The sequence below is a fragment of the Pseudophryne corroboree genome, chromosome 1, assembly GCF_028390025.1.
Source record: "Pseudophryne corroboree isolate aPseCor3 chromosome 1, aPseCor3.hap2, whole genome shotgun sequence".
Classification (NCBI taxonomy): Eukaryota; Metazoa; Chordata; class Amphibia; order Anura; family Myobatrachidae; genus Pseudophryne; species Pseudophryne corroboree.
Genome location: NC_086444.1, coordinates 310190536 through 310211216, shown reverse-complemented (window position 1 = coordinate 310211216; position 20681 = coordinate 310190536). Strand labels below are relative to the sequence as shown.

Here is a 20681-nt window from a genome sequence, read left to right as displayed (position 1 = left end):
TTCTATTTCTGCGCAGAAATTTTCTTTAAACCAGATGTGTTGTAAATTTGGAGAAGGATCTGTTAGTCTAAATTTCGGACACTAAAATAAACTTGCGCTATTTATCGCCTGTTGCGCTATTTATCGCCTGTTGCGCTATTTATCGCCTGTTGAAAATCAACACTATCGTGTGACTTGAGTTACGTGGGCGTACCCAGACGCTCCGTTGCGTAATTTACGCTGCGTGCGTCGGCCTTTGCGTACGCGAGTCTCAGCCCTTTGTTAGAGACACGTGTACACAAAACCAATGTCCACCGTAACACAATGTACACGTTTATCAATGTAGATGATCCTCGATCCTCTACTGAACCCCACACCAATCTCTCCTTGTACCTTTAGGTAGAGCTGCGTGTGTGCTTTACACTTTATCCCTTAATATATTACTTTTACACTTTAACTATGAAATAGCGACAAATCTCCCTTAGCACGTTTATCAATTATAAAATGGCAAACAGGAGAGTGATATATGAAAATACACGAATGAAAAAGAAATGCAGATATGTGCGTGCGTACGCAAGACAGAAATAAACAGTTTTAAAAGACACTAGCGTGTTGTTCTTACCTCCGGTTCCGGATTCCCTCAGCACCCTTTACTAAGCGAAGCAGACGCTTATCCCGTCAGCACTGCGAAGAATATGATCTCCCGCCCTTTGCTGATGGATAATGTCTGCTGAAATTACCTAGCAGAGATATGTGAAGGACAGGACGAGCAGCCAATTGATAAAGCTAAATATTTATCTTATTTAAAACCCTTTAAGAGGCCTAAGAACACTGTACGCTATTGACGTATGGAGTACCGTAAGGGTACGCACGTTGCGTAACAATCGCTTAGCCGTGGTCGAGACGCTCAAGCGTCACGTTCGCTCACGGCCAAGAGATCACAGGCAGGCACGCTATTGGCTGCTGACTAACGTAATGGTTCGCTATAACGTAGCGGACGCTCGGGACCACGAGGAGATCACCAGCGGCGCAGACGCTCACAATGTTAAACCTTTATATCTAAACCATAAACAATGTAATATGCAGTAAAACCTTAGTGTAGAGATAGGGTGTAGATGCAACACAGTGTAACCTTATTAATTTAAAAGCTGTTCGAGCGTCACCGACGCTCTGAGAATACTTAACACTATAATGAATACACAACTACCGGGCTTAGGGTCTAACGCCTTATGAATATGTTATACTTGCAAAAAAGAATAATACAGTACAAGTCATACACTACAATATAACATAGACTACCTAACCAGAAAACTACACGTGAAATACAATATCAGTACAATAACTATATAAGAGAAACGAGAGAGAAAGAGAAGAGAGAGAGAGAGAGATATGGCCCACAATAACAAGAAAGACAATATGATTTCGGAGAAAACTTACGCACAAAGGGGAACGATCGCATGCGCCTCTGGACATCCAGCTCCCGATTATCAGCAATGAGAACCGTTGAAGAGTGAGCTGGATGTGATCGGCTTGTCTATTTATGCCCCACACACAATACAATTCAATGGTCCCTACAATCTCATAGTTCATTGGACACAGGAATTCCTCCTCGCATTATAACAAAAGGTCATAGGTTGATTCATACAGGTGGGCTGTGACAATTTCCAACTGCTCAGGTGGGTGGGAAACTAGGTTTCCCGCCGCATGGATAAGTAAGTGCAAATAATAGTAAATGGACATAAACTTCTTATGTCCATAACTATTCGCACGAGCGATTAATTCGCTTCAAACCAACACCGGAATATTGCTAATTAAATACTCTTCCGATGGATACTAAACACCACTGTATTACTCCTGTCTGACCCTTCGTATCAAACAAAGAGGGATTTCTCCGTCCATGAACATTCTACATTAACCAAACTTTCAGATTCTATCAAAGGGACCATAATCTACAAAATACATTATATGGTGAAAATATGTAACGAAAGAGTCGCCCGCTAGACGCATACAATCTCTACCGTAAATGCGCATACCGTGCGCCTGCGGGTGCCCGCAACAGCGAGTATGCGCACGCACGGGAGAGCGCACGCATGCGCAGCAGGGACACATATGAGGTGCAAATATGGCAGTGTGCATCGTGATATTTTTCTGACTTTGACAAGACAGTTTGGGGTTTCAGTCAAATCTTTTTCTGGTCCAGAAATTACATGTATCCTTTTTACCTATTCTGAATCTGAAATCCATCAATTGTCCTGTTGAGGGTGGACGGGTTCAAGATTGAGTCCTTGCGGACATTCGTTAAAGTCATTATATAGGAAGAGTTCATGGTGTTCAGGGACATCAGTAAAACATACTTGCATGTTCCAAACTGAGAAGGACAACTTTGTCTCCTCAGGCTTGTTGTTCATTTCTTTCACTTTCAACTTTGATCTTGCTAGAGTGCTGAAGCGATATACAAAAACCATGGCAGTTATGGCTGCCCTTCTCAGATCCAGGGGCTGACTATCCTCCCTAAGCAGGCCAATCTGCAGATGAGGGGAATTCTCTGGCTTGCTATAGAGTTGTTTTGTGGAGAAGATGTAAACGTTGGTGGATCACTATTGGATTGTCAGGGTCAAGAAATCCAACCTGGCTCCTTCCCATTTGATGATCTTCATGAGCTATCTGTTCGACACCCATTACCAGAAGATTTTTTTTTTTTTTTACGGTGTACAAGTGGTCTCCTGTTTTTCATCTGATGGTGGGCAATTGTGACCATGCATGCCAACCTACATGGCTTTGTTGCCATTGCTCTTAAGTCCCCCAGTACAAGTACTGGAGCTCAGATTTTCAACATCCTAGGTAGTGGACCAAGGGTTACATAAATCACAAAGGGGGCACAAATAGTAACCTGGCTGTAAGAGAGACAATCAGGGTCATGCATCTCTAGAGCAAAACTCCAGTAGTAGACTTCCCAGCAGACATGCTTTCTACCTTTGAGGTCTTTCTGAAACTGGTGGGCCCGATGGGGGTAGACTGATATCTACATGATAGCATCTTGTTTAAAACACATGGTGGAGTACTTCTATAGGCTTTTCTGGCAAACCTCATGTTGGTTTCTTGGAGCTTCCATCTAATCTACTTGTTCTCTCTGGAAGCAATTCATATGTCCTCAAAAAGAGAGTTTGTTCTGGTATGTGTACAACAATGTTCTAAGCATGGCAGAGGGTCCAGCTTGGCGAATGCCTCGAAGACCCAATCACTTTTATGGATGGCCTCATCAGCAGTGTTTACCTTGGCTGTCTATAACAGTATGGCTATTTAGGCCGTAATCTTTTAAGGCAATACTTTTCTGACATTTTAGCATCTGACAATGCTCAAGACAGAAAAATCTTTTTCAGACAAGAATTGCGACAGTGTTTGGAGGATTTACTTAGCTGATGTGACGAAAATGGGTTTCCTAACTCTTCTTTTGCTTGGTCTATTAACTGCTGTTTCTGCAGGATGGATTAGTGGGGGAAAGGGGGGTTTAAAACTCAGCTCTTTAAAAGTTCAGTTCCCAGTGTCCATGCAGTTCCCATCCGCTAACTCATTGGGATTTCAACCAGGTGTCGACTTCTTTGCAGCACTTTAATTTCAATTATTGTATGTGAGTTGTAGTTTCTTTTTTTGGGAGGTTGATGCTCTGTTAGCCATATGCTCTTTGAGGATAGTTTATGACCTAGGAGCTCTATCTTGTCTGATTTGTCTCCTAATCTGTGGGGTTGAGTTTAGAATCAAACCTAGCTCCCAGCCGAATGTGGTCTCAGGGTACCTTTTGAATTAGGACATTGTGAGCTCAATCTTATGCCAACATAGGTCTTCCACACAAGGAGAGCTCTCTTTAGTATAAGGATACTATCAGAGAATTGCAGACCTATATCCATATGATTCAGGATTTTGCAGTATGGATGATTTGTTGATTCTTTATGATTTTCACAAAACAAACAGGCCTACTTCCAAACAAACCATTTCCAAGTGGATTATATCAGTAATTTTCCAGGCTTACAGTTGTGCACTTCTGCCAATTCCTGAACCTGTGAGGTTGCAATCCACCAGATAGGTGGTAGTCTCTTGGGGGGGCGTGGCACAGAGTCTGAGTAGTTGTGCTGGGTGGCCATGTTGTCTTCAGTGCACACCATTATCAAATTTGACAGGTTTAATACTTTTGCGTGTAAAGATGCCTGCTTTGGGTGTAAGAAGCAACGCACTCTACGGGGTATATGTACTAAAGTGCAGGTTTTCAGAAGTGGATATGTTGCCCATGGCAACCAATCAGATTCTAGCTACTATCTTCTAGAAGGTGCTAGATAAATCTTAAATAGAATCTGGTTGCTGTGGGCAACATCTCTTCTTCTGAAAGCCCGCAGTTTAGTAAATATATGTATCTATCATCCATTAGGAAAAGACACACAACAGGCTGAATATCTCTTTTCTGTAACCCAATGGTTAAGCACAATTTTATGTAAAATGTACCTGAACATTGATTGAATGTGTAGCCTTATATGCCAGTGCCACTAAATTCTGTCTCCTTTCATTAGAGAAAAAGTGGTGCTACTGTAGCTTCCTTCATAAATCGCATTCCTAGCAATGAAACCCCTCCAACATTAATCCGTACCAACAAATTCACTGCTGGTTTTCAGAACATTGTGGACTCATATGGAGTGGGGGACTACAGAGAAATAAATCCAGGTGCGTTAAGTAGGGTCTAAGCCTTTTTTATTCTCAAATCTGTTTACGTAACCGTTTGGTTTATATTTTACTCTAAAGCCCCATACACACTGGGGGTAATTCCAAGTTGATCGCAGCAGGAATTTTGTTAGCAGTTGGGCAAAACCATGTACACAGCAGGGGAGGCAGATAGAACATGTGCAGAAAGAGTTAGATTTGGGTGGGTTATTTTGTTTCTGTGCAGGGTAAATACTGGCTACTTTATTTTTACACTGCAAATTAGATTGCAGAATGAACACACCACACCCAAATCTAAAGGTCCATATACACTTAACGATATAATGAGCGACGTCGCTCATTTTCCCCCTCCTTGAGCGACGTCGCTCATTTTATCGTTAAGTGTGTATGCCGCCAGCGACGACCGATGCGCGGCCCCGCGGGTCGACAACGATCGTCGCTGTCGGTAGGGCATGCATGAAGGATGTGGACTGTCGTCCACGACCTTCATGCAGGGCTGGCGGGGGCGTGACGTCACTGAGCGATATGAGCTGTCATATCGCTCAGTGCATACAGGCGGCCGCCGGCCGGCCCGGGAGGGGGAAACGTTAGATGATGTCGCTCACAGAGCGACATCGTCTAATGTGTATGGGCCTTAACTCTCTCTGAACATGTTATATCTGTCCATCCTGCAGTGCACATGGTTTTGCCCAACTGCTAACAAAGTTCCTGCTGCGATCAACTTGGAATTACCCCCACTGTGCGATACACTTGACGATATGAATGATAACGATCTTTCTTAATAGATCGATTGTTCAAATCGTCTAGTGTGTATGCCTGAACGATGCGCGCACCCGCAGGTCATTCTTGTTCAGGCATTATCTACCGAACATTCAGCTCAATTTCGAGTATGTAGTTGAGCTGCTTGTTGGGGGAATGCAGGAGGTTGAGGTCACTGAACGATATAGTTCAGTGTGTATGCTCTGGCGATCTTCCCTAATTAATTAGCAATCTGTGATATAGCGCTGATAACTAATTAGGCAAGGTCGCCCAGTGTGTACAGGGCTTAATACAGTATTCAAACATCCCAACATAAAAGATATGTATTTTTTTTTTCTTCCTTTCAAATAATAGCTCCTTACACCATCATCACATTTCCTTTCCTATTTGCTGTCATGTTTGGAGATTTTGGACATGGTCTTCTGATGTCTCTGTTTGCTCTCTTCCTGGTTCTCTATGAAAACAGTCCAAAACTACAACGCACTCAAGATGAAGTAAGAAAATGTATATTCCTTCTCCAGATCTGTGGTTCTCTGTTTTGAAACTGGCAAACATAGGAAAATTGACATACAGACAGACCTAATATCAAATACACAAGCCCTTATATTGAAAGATGTTTAAGTGGTGCAGAAGTTGGTTAAATGCTTCAAGCAACTTGCCCAGTTATTTGGGTTATCTATCTATAATACACCTAAACTAGATGTTATCCTTCCATATAGCAGTTTATTTGTATGGGGAAGAGGCGGGGGGCTATTATACAGAATCTGGTATATGTATGTTATGTTTTTATAAATTAATATTACAATAAAAATTAGGTGTGTAATATTTTAGGAAACATACAGTTCTTTTGAAGGTATCTGGTCTCTAGGTCGACCACACTTAGGTCGACATGCATTAGATCGTCATGGTTACTAGGTGCGTTTTTCACATTTTTGAAACTTTTTAATACTTTACGATCCATGTGGACTACAATTGGGAACGGTTACCTGTGCCAAGCGCAGCGGTAGTGGAGTGAGGCACCTTGCCCGAAGCATGGCGAGCGAAGCGGTGCACTGATTAGGGTTCCCGGTCACTCTAAGAAGAAAACTACACTATTAAAAAAATAAAATAAATCATGTCGATCTTGCTCATGTCGACCTAATGCTTGTGTCGACTTATTTTAGGTGTCGACTTAGTTGCTGTCGACCAATAGTGGTCGACCTAAGTATGGTCGACCCTATTAACCACACCCCTTTTGAATGTGACTAACAAAATTATGAATTAAAGGTCTTTATAAGCTTCAGTAGCTGTTGACATGTTCATCCACTTCAGTGCCTGATTGTCAAATGTTTCTTCCCCTTTGAGTTAAAGGTTTTAGGGATCATCAGCATACAGTATGCGCAGGTTATGGTGATTACATGTTCCTTCTCGTTACTATTTTACAGATTTTGAAGACCTTTTTTGAGGGGCGCTACATTATCCTTCTAATGGGGCTCTTTTCTGTCTATACTGGGCTTATTTACAATGACTGCTTTTCTAAGTCGGTTAATATATTTGGTTCTAGTTGGAGTGTGTCCGCAATGACTAAATCTGAAGCTTGGAAGTGAGTATATAGAAGTCGTTTTTGGCCTATAATAGTTTGACATTTTGAAAATGTAAATAAAGTTATATTTTTCTATATATTTGAATAGGAAAAAAACGTTCAATACTTTTTACAGAAAGAGTTGCTGTTTGTTTTATACATGTTTTTTTTATACCTTTAGAAATACTTCACATCAGTCCTTGACACTGGATCCCAATGTAGCAGGAGTTGTAAATGGAGTTTATCCTTTTGGCATAGACCCAGTGAGTACAATTTACATACTAGTGATAATTACTATATAGTAGCAACATTATTTCCATAATTTTTGCAACTTTTTATTTATTAAAACACATCATACCAGACTTTGCTTTAAAACTTTTCTTGCTCCGGCATCCCTTTCCTGTCTCGAGTTACTTGGATCCTGAGTATTTCTTTTCTTAAGGTGCATACACACGGTGCAATTTTTACGTGCTATATGGACTATACAGTCCATATCGCACGGAAACATAGTGCATATCGCATTGTGTGTGTATAAGATTGCTATGCTGATGCGTAATCCCGCATCGCAAGAAAATACAGTGGGTGCAGGCAAGGCCGATACAGACTACATGCCTCCAATCACAATATAGTCCGTAACGGCCACTACACCCCGTCGCACGGTGTGTATGCACCATTAAGTTTTATGTTTAGTTTTTGTTTGTTTTCTTTTGGGGGGGGGGGGGGGGTTGTTTGTTTTTATCTCTGGGTGCATGTTCTTATCTGTCTTGCTGTATCTCTACATTTTATGTTGCCTGAAGAACAATGTAAACCCAATTGGCGCTTAATAATACATACAAACAGCAGTATATTAAAAATATACAGTTTATTGACACACAGTAATCATGAACCTCCTGGGGGTATAATATATGTAATGATTTATAAAGCTGTGGTAACTAAATTTCTCTGACGTCCTAGTGGATGCTGGGAACTCCGAAAGGACCATGGGGAATAGCGGGCTCCGAAGGAGGCTGGGCACTCTAGAAAGATTTATGACTACCTGGTGTGCACTGGCTCCTCCCACTATGACCCTCCTCCAAGCCTCAGTTAGATTTTGTGCCCGGCCGAGGTTGGATGCACACTAGGCTCTCTCCTGAGCCCTTAGAAAGAAAGTATAGATTTAGGTTTTTTATTTTCAGTGAGACCTGCTGGCAACAGGCTCACTGCATCGAGGGACTAAGGGGAGAAGAAGCGAACTCGCCTGCTTGCAGCCGGATTGGGCTTCTTAGGCTACTGGACACCATTAGCTCCAGAGGGATCGACCGCAGGCCCAGCCTTGATGTTCGGTCCCGGAGCCGCGCCGCCGTCCCCCTTACAGAGCCAGAAGCAAGAAGAGGTCCGGAAAATCGGCGGCATGAAGACTTCTGTCTTCACCAAGGTAGCGCACAGCACTGCAGCTGTGCGCCATTGCTCCTCATACACACTTCACACTCCGGTCACTGAGGGTGCAGGGCGCTGGGGGGGGGGGCGCCCTGAGCAGCAATAAAAACACCTTGGCTGGCAAAAATACCACAATATATAGCCCCAGAGGCTATATATGTGGTAAATACCCCTGCCAGATTCCACAAAAAAGCGGGAGAATAGGCCGTGGAAAAGGGGCGGAGCTATCTCCCTCAGACACACTGGCGCCATTTTCTCTTCACAGTGCAACTGGAAGAAAGCTCCCCAGGCTCTCCCCTGTAGTTTTCAGGCTCAAAGGGTTAAAAAGAGAGGGGGGGGCACTAAATTTAGGCGCAATATTGTATATACAAGCAGCTATGGGGGAAAATTCACTCAGTTATAGTGTTAATCCCCACATTATATAGCGCTCTGGTGTGTGCTGGCATACTCTCTCTCTGTCTCCCCAAAGGGCTTTGTGGGGTCCTGTCCTCAGTCAGAGCATTCCCTGTGTGTGTGCGGTGTGTCGGTACGGCTGTGTCGACATGTTTGAGGAGGAGGCTTATATAGTGACGGAGCAGATGCCGATAAATGTGATGTCGCCCCCTGTGGGGCCGATACCAGAGTGGATGGTTAGGTGAAAGGTATTAACCGACAGTGTCAACTCCTTACATAAAAGGGCGGATGACGTAACAGCTGTGGGACAGCCGGCTTCTCAGCCCGCGCCTGCCCAGGCGTCTCAAAGGCCATCAGGGGCTCAAAAACGCCCGCTCATTCAGATGGCAGACACAGATGTCGACACGGAGTCTGACTCCAGTGTCGACAAGGTTGAGACATATACACAATCCACTAGGAACATCCGTGACTTGATCCCGGCAATAAAAAATGTGTTACACATTTCTGACATTAACCTCTAAAAATGGGTTTTTATGTTGGGGGAGAAAAAGCAGGCAGTGTTTTGTTCCCCCATCAGATGAATGAATGAAGTGTGTGAAAAGCGTGGGTTCCCCCTGATAAGAAACTGGTAATTTCTAAAAAGTTACTGATGGCGTACCTTTTCCCGCCAGAGGATAAGTTACGCTGGGAGATATCCCCTAGGGTGGATAAGGCGCTCACACGGTTGTCAAAATAGGTGGCACTGCCGTTTTAGGAACGGCCACTTTGAAGGTACCTGTTGATAAAAAGCAGGAGGCTATCCTGAAGTCTGTATTTACACACTCCGGTACTAGACTGAAACCTGCAGAGCGTGCTGCTGCAGCGTGGTCGGTGACCCTGTCAAACATACTAGTTTGCTAACATGAGAACATATTAAAGACGTCGTCTTATATATGAGGGATGCACAGAGGGATATTTTGCTGGCTGGCATCCAAAATGAATGTAATGTCCATTCTGTCAGGAGGGTATTAGAGACCTGTCACTGGACAGGTGATGCGGACTTAAAAGGCGCATAGAGATTCTGCCTTATAAGGGTGAGGAATTATTTGGGGATGGTCTCTGGGACCTCGTATCCGCAGCAACAGCTGGGAAAATTTTTTTTTACCTCAGTTTTCCTCACAGACTAAGAAAGCACTGTATTATCAGGTACAGTCCTTTCGGCTTCAGAAAAGCAAGCGGGTCAAAGGCGCTTCCTTTCTGTACAGAGACAAGGGAAGAGGGAAAAAGCTGCACCAGTCAGCCTGTTCCCAGAATCATAATTCTTCTCTCGCTTCCTCTGAGTCCACAGCATGACGCGGGGGCTCCACAGGTGTAGCCAGGTACGGTGGGGGGCCGTCTCAAAAATTTCAGCGATCAGTGGGCTCGCTCACAGGTGGATCCCTGTTTCATTCAAGTAGTATTTCAGGGGTACAAGCTGGAATTCGAGATGTCTTCCCCCCGCCGTTTCCTCAAATATGCCTTGCCGACAACTCCCTCAGGCAGGGAGGCTGTGCTAGAGGCAATTAATAAGCTGTATTCCCAGCAGGTAATACTTAAGGTGCCCCTACTTCAACAAGGACGGGGTTACTATTCCACACGGTTTGGGGTACCGGAACCGCATGGTTCGGTGTGACCCTTTTTTATATTTAAAATCCTTGAACACATACATAAAAAAATTCAAGTTCAAGATGGAATCGCTCAGGGCGGTTATTGCAAGCCTGGACGAGGGGGATTACATGGTATCCCGGGACATCAAGGATGCTTACCTGCATGTCCCCATTTACTATCCTCGCCAGGAGTACCTCAGATTTGTGGTACAGGATTACCATTACCAAGTCCAGACTCTGCCGTTTGGACTGTACATGGCACCGAGGGTGTTACCAAGGTAATGGCCGGGATGATGATACTCCTTCGAAAAAGGGGAGTTTTAATTATCCCGTACTTGGACAATCTCCTTATAAGGGCGAGGTCCAAGGAGCAGTTGCTAGTCGGGGTAGCACTATTTTGGAAAGTGCTACAACAGCACGGTTGGATTCTAAACAGTCCAAAGTCACAGCTGGTTCCTACGACACGTCTACTGTTCCTGGGGATGGTTCTGGACACAGACCAGAAATAAGTGTTTCTCCCGGAGGAGAAAGCCAAGGAGCTGTCATCTCTAGTCAGAGACCTCCTGAAGCCAAAACAGTTATCGGTGCATCATTGCACGCGAGTCCTGGGAAAAATGATAGCTTCCTATGAAGCAATCCCATTCGGCAGGTTCCATGCACAGAGTGCCCATCTTCAAGAGGGCCGCAGGTTCGACATACAGGACTAGGTCCTAGTGACCATGGATGCCAGCCTTTGAGGCTGGGGGGCAGTCACACAGGGAAGAAACTTCCAGGGACTTTGGTCAAGTTAGGTGACTTCCCTACAGAAATATTCTGGAACTGATGGCCATTTACAATGCCCTAAGTCAGGCAAGGCCTCTGCTTCAAAACCAGCCGGTCCTGATCCAATCAGACAACATCACGGCAGTCGCCCATGTAAACCAACAGGGCGGCACAAGAAGCAGGAGGGCGATGGCAGAAGCCACAAGGATTCTCCGATGGGCGGAAAATCATGTGTTAGCACTGTCAGCAGTGTTCATTCCCGGAGTGGACAACTGGGAAGCAGATCTTCTCAGCAGACACGACTTCCATCCGAGAGAGTGGGGACTTCATCCAGAAGTCTTCCAAAGGATTGTACACCATTAGGAAAGGCCACAGGTGGACATGAAGGCGTCCCGCCTCAACAAAAAGCTATAAAAGATATTGCGCCAGGTCAAGGGAACTTCAGGCGATAGCTGTGGACGCTCTGGTAGCACCGTGGGTGTACCAGTCGGTTTATGTGTTCCCTCCTCTGCCTCTCATACCAAAGGTACTGAGAATAATAAGAAGGCGAGGAGTAAGAACGATACTCGTGGTTCCGGATTGGCCAAGAAGAGCCTGGTACCCAGAACTTCAAGAAATTATATCAGAGGACCCATGGCCTCTGCCGCTCAGACAGGACTTGCTGCAGCAGGGGCCCTGTCTGTTCCAAGACTTACCGCGGCTGCGTTTGACGGCATGGCGGTTGAACGCCGGATCCTGAAGGAAAAGGGCATTCCGGAGGAAGTTATCCCTATGCAGTCGGAAGGCGCAATGCCTCTCAGGCCCTGTTTCTTTCTTTCTTTCTTTCTTTCTTTCTTTCTTTCTTGCTTTCTTGCTTTCTTGCTTTCTTGCTTTCTTTCTTGCTTTCTTTCTTTCTTGCTTTCTTGCCTTTTGCTTGAGGGGCCTGAACATTGTATTACTCGTTTAGGGAGATGGCCCTACATCTCTACCATAGTTTATACTGCTTTACAATAGTTTGGGTTGTGTATTGTTATCATTGTATTGATAAGTTGTGTTTGCATTCCTGTGGTCGCTAAATGTTTTTCTCTGACGTCCTAGTGGATGCTGGGAACTCCGTAAGGACCATGGGGAATAGCGGCTCCGCAGGAGACTGGGCACAACTAAAGAAAGCTTTAGGACTACCTGGTGTGCACTGGCTCCTCCCTCTATGACCCTCCTCCAGACCTCAGTTAGAATTTTGTGCCCGGCAAAGCTGGATGCACACTAGGGGCTATCCTGAGCTCTTAGAAAAGAAAGTTATATTTAGGTTTTTTATTTTCAGTGAGATCTGCTGGCAACAGACTCACTGCTATGAGGGACTTAGGGGAGAGAAGCGGACATACCTGCTTGCAGCTAGCTTGGCCTTCTTAGGCTACTGGACACCATTAGCTCCAGAGGGATCGAACACAGGCCCAGCCTCGGTCGTCCAGAGCCGCGCCGCTGTCCCCCTTGCAGAGCCAGAAGCAAGAAGATGTTCCTGAAAATCAGCGGCAGAAGACTTCGGTCTTCATTAAGGTAGCGCACAGCACTGCAGCTGTGTGCCATTGCTCCCCATGCACACCACACACTCCGGTCACTGATGGGTGCAGGGCGCTGGGGGGGGGCGCCCTGGGGCTGCAAGAAGAGTACCTTACTGGCAAAACAACACATAATATAGTCATTAAGACTATATATGTGTAAAATCCCCTGCCATATATTCCATAAAAAAGCGGGAGAAGTCCGCCGGAAAAGGGGCGGGGCTATCTCCCTCAGCACACTGGCGCCATTTTCCCTCACAGCTCCGCTGGAAGGACGCTCCCCAGGCTCTCCCCTGCAGTTTCCAGACTCCACAGGGTAAAAAAGAGAGGGGGGGCACTAAATTTAGGCGCAATCTGTGTAATATCAGCAGCTATAGGGGAAAAATCACTGTGGGTAGTGTGAATCCCTATATATATAGCGCTCTGGTGTGTGCTGGCATACTCTCTCTCTGTCTCCCCAAAGGACTTTGTGGGGTCCTGTCCTCAGTCAGAGCATTCCCTGTGTGTGTGCGGTGTGTCGGTACGGCTGTGTCGACATGTTTGATGAGGAGGCTTATGTGGAGGCGGAGCAGGTGCCGATAAATGTGATGTCACCCCCTGCGGGGTCGACACCTGAGTGGATGGTTATGTGGAAGGAATTACGCGACAGTGTCAACTCCTTACATAAAAGGTTTGACGACATAGCAGATGAGGGACAGCCGGCTTCTCAGCACGTGCCTGCCCAGACGTCTCAAATGCCATCAGGGGCTCTAAAACGCCCGCTACCTCAGTTGGTAGACACAGATGTCGACACGGATACCGACTCCAGTGTCGACGATGATGAGACTAGTGTACATTCCAATAGAGCCACCCGTTACATGATTACGGCAATGAAAAATGTGTTTCATATTTCTGATATTACCCCAGGTACCACAAAGAAGGGTATTATGTTTGGGGAGAAAAAACTACCAGTGGTTTTTCCCCCTTCTGATGAATTAAATGAAGTGTGTGAAGAAGCGTGGGCTTCCCCCGATAAGAAACTGGTAATTTCTAAAAAGTTACTAATGGCGTACCCTTTCCCGCCAGAGGACAGGTCACGTTGGGAGACATCCCCTAGGGTGGATAAAGCGCTCACACGTCTGTCAAAGAAGGTGGCACTACCGTCTCCGGACACGGCCGCCTTAAAGGAACCTGCAGATAGAAAGCAGGAGGCTATCCTGAAGTCTGTATATACACACTCAGGCATTATACTGAGACCAGCTATTGCTTCTGCATGGATGTGCAGTGCTGCAGCTGCGTGGTCAGATTCCCTGTCAGAAAACATTGATACCTTAGACAGGGACTCTATATTGCTAACCGTAGAGCACATTAAAGACGCAGTCTTATACATGAGAGATGCACAGAGGGATATTTGCCGGCTGGCATCTAAAATAAACGCAATGTCCATTTCTGCCAGGAGAGGATTGTGGACTCTGCAGTGGACAGGTGATGCTGATTCTAAAAGGCACATGGAAGTTTTGCCTTACAAGGGTGAGGAGTTGTTTGGGGATGGTCTCTCGGACCTCGTTTCCACAGCTACAGCTGGGAAATCAGCATTTTTACCCCATGTTCCCTCACAGCCAAAGAAAGCACCGTATTATCAGGTACAGTCCTTTCGGCCCCAGAAAGGTAAGCGGGTTAAAGGCGCGTCCTTTCTGCCCAGAGGCAGAGGTAGGGGGAAAAAGCTGCAACATACAGCCAGTTCCCAGGAACAAAAGTCCTCCCCCGCTTCCTCTAAGTCCACCGCATGACGCTGGGGCTCCACAGGCGGAGCCAGGTACGGTGGGGGCCCGTCTCAAGAACTTCAGCGACCACTAGGCTCGCTCACGGGTGGATCCCTGGATTCTACAAGTAGTATCTCAGGGGTACAAGCTGGAATTCGAGACGTCTCCCCCTCGCCGTTTTCTCAAATCTGCCTTGCCGACGGCTCCCTCGGACAGGGAGGCAGTGCTGGAGGCAATTCACAAGCTGTATTCGCAGCAGGTGATAATCAAGGTACCCCTCCTTCAATAGGGATGGGGTTACTATTCCACAATGTTTGTGGTACCGAAACCGGACGGTTCGGTGAGACCCATCTTAAATTTGAAATCCTTGAACACTTATATACGAAGGTTCAAGTTCAAAATGGAATCGCTCAGGGCGGTTATTGCAAGACTGGACGAAGGGGATTTCATGGTATCACTGGACATCAAGGATGCTTACCTGCATGTCCCCATTTACCCCCCTCACCAGGAGTAGCTCAGATTTGTGGTACAGGACTGTCATTACCAATTCCAGACGTTGCCGTTTGGTCTGTCCAGGCACCGAGGGTATTTACCAAGGTAATGGCAGAGATGATGATACTCCTTCGAAAAAAGGGAGTTATAATTATCCCGTACTTGGACGATCTCCTTATAAAGGCGAGGTCCAGGGAACAGTTGTTGATCGGAGTAGCACTAGCTCGGGCAGTGCTACAACAGCACGGCTGGATCCTGAACATTCCGAAGTCGCAGCTGGTTCCTACAACGCGTCTACTGTTCCTGGGGATGGTTCTCGACACAGAACAGAAAAAAGTGTTTCTCCCGGAGGAGAAGGCCAAGGAGTTGTCATCTCTAGTCAGAGACCTCCTAAAACCAAAACAGGTGTCGGTGCACCACTGCACGCGAGTCCTGGGAAAGATGGTGGCTTCTTACGAAGCAATTCCATTCGGAAGGTTCCATGCAAGGATCTTTCAGTGGGATCTGTTGGATAAGTGGTCCGGATCGCATCTTCAGATGCATCGGCTGATAACCCTGTCTCCAAGGACCAGGGTGTCGCTGTTGTGGTGGCTGCAGAGTGCTCATCTTCTAGAGGGCCGCAGATTCGGCATACAGGACTGGGTCCTGGTGACCACGGATGCCAGCCTTCGAGGTTGGGGGGCAGTCACACAGGGAAGAAACTTCCAAGGACTATGGACAAGTCAGGAGACTTCCCTACACATAAATATTCTGGAACTAAGGGCCATTTACAATGCCCTAAGTCGGGCAAGACCCCTGCTTCAACACCAGCCGGTGCTGATCCAGTCAGACAACATCACGGCGGTCGCTCATGTAAACCGACAGGGCGGCACAAGAAGCAGGATGGCGATGGCAGAGGCCACAAGGATTCTCCGATGGGCGGAAAATCATGTGTTAGCACTGTCAGCAGTGTTCATTCCCGGAGTGGACAACTGGGAAGCAGACTTTCTCAGCAGACACGACCTCCACCCGGGAGAGTGGGGACTTCATCCAGAAGTCTTCCAAATGGTTGTACACCGGTGGGAAAGGCCACAGGTGGACATGATGGCGTCCCGCCTCAACAAAAAGCTAAAAAGATATTGCGCCAGGTCAAGGGACCCTCAGGCGATTGCTGTGGACGCTCTGTTAACACCGTGGGTGTACCAGTCGGTGTATGTGTTCCCTCCTCTGCCTCTCATACCCAAGGTACTGAGAATAATAAGAAGGAGAGGAGTAAGAACTATACTCATTGTTCCGGATTGGCCAAGAAGAGCTTGGTACCCAGAACTTCAAGAAATGATCTCAGAGGACCCATGGCCTCTGCCGCTCAGACCGGACCTGCTGCAGCAGGTGCCCTGTCTGTTCCAAGACTTACCGCGGCTGCGTTTGACGGCATGGCGGTTGAACGCCGGATCCTGAAGGAAAAGGGCATTCCGGAGGAAGTTATCCCTACGCTAATTAAAGCTAGGAAAGAAGTGACCGCAAACCATTATCACCGCATATGGCGGAAATATGTTGCGTGGTGTGAGGCCAGGAAGGCCCCAACGGAGGAATTTCAGCTAGGTCGATTTCTGCACTTCCTACAGTCAGGGGTGACTATGGGCCTAAAATTGGGTTCCATTAAGGTCCAGATTTCGGCTCTATCGATTTTCTTCCAAAAAGAACTGGCTTCACTACCTGAAGTTCAGACATTTGTTAAGGGAGTGCTGCATATTCAGCCCCCTTTTGTGCCCCCAGTGGCACCTTGGGATCTCAACGTGGTGTTGGATTTCTTAAAGTCGCATTGGTTTGAACCACTTAAAACCGTGGAACTAAAATATCTCACGTGGAAAGTGGTCATGCTGTTGGCGTTGGCTTCGGCCAGGCGTGTGTCAGAATTGGCGGCTTTGTCATGTAAAAGCCCTTATCTGATTTTCCATATGGATAGGGCAGAATTGAGGACTCGTCCCCAATTTCTCCCAAAGGTGGTTTCAGCGTTTCATTTGAACCAGCCTATTGTGGTGCCTGCGGCTACTCGTGACTTGGAGGACTCCAAGTTGCTGGACGTATTCCGGGCCCTAAAAATCTATGTTTCCAGGACAGCTGGAGTCAGAAAGACTGACTCGCTATTTATCCTGCATGCGCCCAACAAGTTGGGTGCACCTGCTTCAAAGCAGACTATTGCTCGCTGGATCTGTAGCACGATTCAGCTTGCACATTCTGCGGCTGGACTGCCGCATCCTAAATCTGTGAAAGCCCATTCCACGAGGAAGGTGGGCTCTTCTTGGGCGGCTGCCCGAGGGGTCTCGGCTTTACAACTTTGCCGAGCAGCCACTTGGTCGGGGTCAAACACGTTTGCTAAATTCTACAAGTTTGATACCCTGGCTGAGGAGGACCTAGAGTTCGCTCATTCGGTGCTGCAGAGTTATCCGCACTCTCCCGCCCGTTTGGGAGCTTTGGTATAATCCCCATGGTCCTTACGGAGTTCCCAGCATCCACTAGGACGTCAGAGAAAATAAGATTTTACTCACCGGTGAATCTATTTCTCGTAGTCCGTAGTGGATGCTGGGCGCCTGTCCCAAGTGCGGATTGTCTGCAATACTTATATATAGTTATGGTTTAACTAAAGGGTTATTGTTGAGCCATCTGTTGAGAGGCTCAGTTATATTTCATACTGTTAACTGGGTATCGTATCACGAGTTATACGGTGTGATTGGTGTGGCTGGTATGAGTCTTACCCGGGATTCAAAATCCTTCCTTATTGTGTCAGCTCTTCCGGGCACAGTATCCTAACTGAGGTCTGGAGGAGGGTCATAGAGGGAGGAGCCAGTGCACACCAGGTAGTCCTAAAGCTTTCTTTAGTTGTGCCCAGTCTCCTGCGGAGCCGCTATTCCCCATGGTCCTTACGGAGTTCCCAGCATCCACTACGGACTACGAGAAATAGATTTACCGGTGAGTAAAATCTTATTTTTTTATTATTATTTCTGTATGCCAATATGTGGTTTGTGTCGGAGGGTGGATCCGTTCCTCCCTTGTTACCCCGTTTGCACCGCAATGTCTGGTCCCGGATCGATCGGTGAGATTACTGTCTCTACTGCTCGAACAACCGGGAGCGGTGTCTTGTTTCCACTATGGTTTCTTGTTCGATTTGTTTTATAATGTTATGTCTTTTTGTTCTGATGTTCTTCTTCTGCCCTCTTCTTCTCTTTTCTCTATTTTCCTTCTGGTTCTCTCCCACCTTCCTGACCTACCTGGATCCGCTTGTGCCCGATTCCTACTTCATGCTCTTGGAATCTTTGAGGCTTGATTCACTATTTCTTTTTGAAACATATATATGGCGCTATTGAAGGTGGTTTCTATTAACGCCCGGGGACTCAACATTCCTGAGAGACAGTCAAGGGCCTTACGAGAACTAAAGGCAAAGAAAGTAGATGTCGCCTTTGTGCAAGAAACCCACTTTAAGGAGGGGGCGGCCCCTTCTCTCAGGAATAGGGACTTCCCTACAGGTTATTATTCTAATAATACTGAAGGTAAAACCTTAGATGTAGCAATATTGTTTGCCAAACACGTTGCCCTTGCTGATGTTGTATGCCATCAACTTATTCCCGGCAGGGCTCTGCTTATTACTTGCAATGTGGCCAATAGGGCTCTCACCTTTCTAAACATCTATGCCCCGAATAAGGTACAACCGGCCTTTTTAGAAAGGGTCCTTACCCTAGCCCAGCCCCATATTAACGGAATTTTGCTCTTTGGCAGGGACTTAAATTGGTCCCTAGAACCTCGTTTAGACTCCTCTAACCCCTCGCCCAGGTACTCTGATAAACTCCATCGCAGGGTCCGGATAATTCTCCATAACTTCCAACTCATTGATGTATGGAAGATACAACACCCCTCTACTTGTGACTTCACTTTCTACTCACACCCGCACAACACTTACACTAGGATTGACTACTTATTTATCCCTTATAGGTTTTTACACTTGGCTGAGGTCTCTGCTGTGGGTAACATATCCTGGGCTGATCATGCTCCAGTTTCTTTGGGGGTTCGTTTGTCCCCTCCACGCCTAAATTCTTACACGTGGAGATTGAACGAGCTGATTCTTCAGGATCCTTATTGTAAGCAGCAGATTAAGGAAGCTATAACTGAGTATATTGCCGTTAACTACACTGTCGAGATCTCTAAAGTGGTAGTCTGGGAGGCCCACAAATGCTTTATATGGGGCAAACTCATACAATTGGGGGCTCAAAGGAAAAAACAACACATGGCGGCACGGGTGGCTTTGATTAAAAAAATTCAAGCCTTAGAACTTCTCCACAAATCCGCCTTGTCAGATGATACCCTTCAGCCTTTATTATTGGCTCGGTAGGAACTGGACTCGCTTATGTCTCATAGACTGAAATTGGAGGCGAGAAAATGCCGTAGTAGTTATTTTCTATGGGGGAATAAACCTGGGAAGCTGCTGGCGCGGGCACTCCAGGCTCAGCGGGCAGCATCTTTTATATCCAAAGTTAAATCACATACTGGCACAACACAGAATACCACGGCAGAGATAGCGGCAGCCTTCCGACGTTATTACACCGAGTTATATAATCTCAGAGGTTCTACTGAGGCCGGGCTTGACCTCTCACGTAAGGCCTCTATTGCTGAGTTCCTATGTGAAATTAATTTCCCCACACTTACACCAGAGGAAGTCGAATCACTCGAGACCCCCTACACTATTTCGGAGCTTGAGGAAGCTATTAAAACAACCCCTAATGGCAAGAGACCGGGTCCTGACGGTTTCTTGTTAGCATATTATAAGACATTTGGAGATGTTTTGTTACCACTGATGCTTAGAGCCTTTAATCAGGTCTCGGACCAGTCCCCCTTCTCTCCCCAGTCTATGCTTGCACACATTATGGTGATCCCTAAAGAGGGTAAGGACCCGGCCCAATGCTCCAGCTATAGGCCCATTTCCCTGTTAAATGTTGACCTAAAGCTCTTCGCCCCTACGAGAAAAGGATTTACCGATATGTAATTAAAATCCTATTTTCTCTTACGTCCTTGGGGATACTGGAAATCCATTTATTACCATGAAGCTTCCAAACCGGGTGGGAGAGTGCTGATGTTCCTGCAGAACTGATTGACCAAACTGAAGGTCCTCAGAGGCCAAAGTATCGAACTTGTAAAACTTTGCAAACGTTTTCGAACCTTAGCAAGTAGCTGCTCGGCAGAGCTGTAAAGCCGAGACACCCCGGTCAGCCACCCAAGAAAGTAGAGTAGGCCTGTACAGATTTTGGAACCGGCAATCCTGTCGTGGAATAAGTATGCTGGATAGTGAGCCTGATCCAGCGTGCAATAGACTGCTTTGAAGCAGGACACCCAATTTTATTGGGATCATAGAGAACGAACAGCGAGTCGGATTTCCTGTGACGAGCTGTCCTCTTTACGTACACCTTCAAAGCCCTCACAACATCCAAAGACTTGAAGTTGTAGAGGTGTCCGTAACAGCCAGAACCACAATAGGTTGGTTGATGTGAAACGCGGACACCACCTTAGGAAGAAATTGATGACGAGTTCTGAGTTCCACTCTGTCCTCATGGAAAATTAAGTAGGGGGTCTTGTGAGACAATGCCCCTAGCTCTGACACACGTCTTGCTGAAGCCAAGGCCAGCAGTGTGACGGTCTTCCACGTAAGGTACTTTACATCAACCTCCTGTAACGGATGTGCAGA

At 46.4% G+C, this 20681-nt stretch overlaps 1 protein-coding gene across 1 annotated transcript in view; it reads left to right on the top strand.

Moving 5' to 3' along the window:
* The window catches only part of ATP6V0A2 (ATPase H+ transporting V0 subunit a2), a 182818-nt gene that overhangs the window by 111421 nt on the left and 50716 nt on the right, over positions 1 to 20681 (top strand). The window contains exons 10-13 of the mRNA XM_063964483.1: positions 4539 to 4689; positions 5800 to 5939; positions 6870 to 7027; positions 7188 to 7269. Of these exons, the coding sequence (XP_063820553.1) occupies positions 4539 to 4689; positions 5800 to 5939; positions 6870 to 7027; positions 7188 to 7269 (531 nt within the window). The remainder of the gene's footprint in view (positions 1 to 4538; positions 4690 to 5799; positions 5940 to 6869; positions 7028 to 7187; positions 7270 to 20681) is intronic.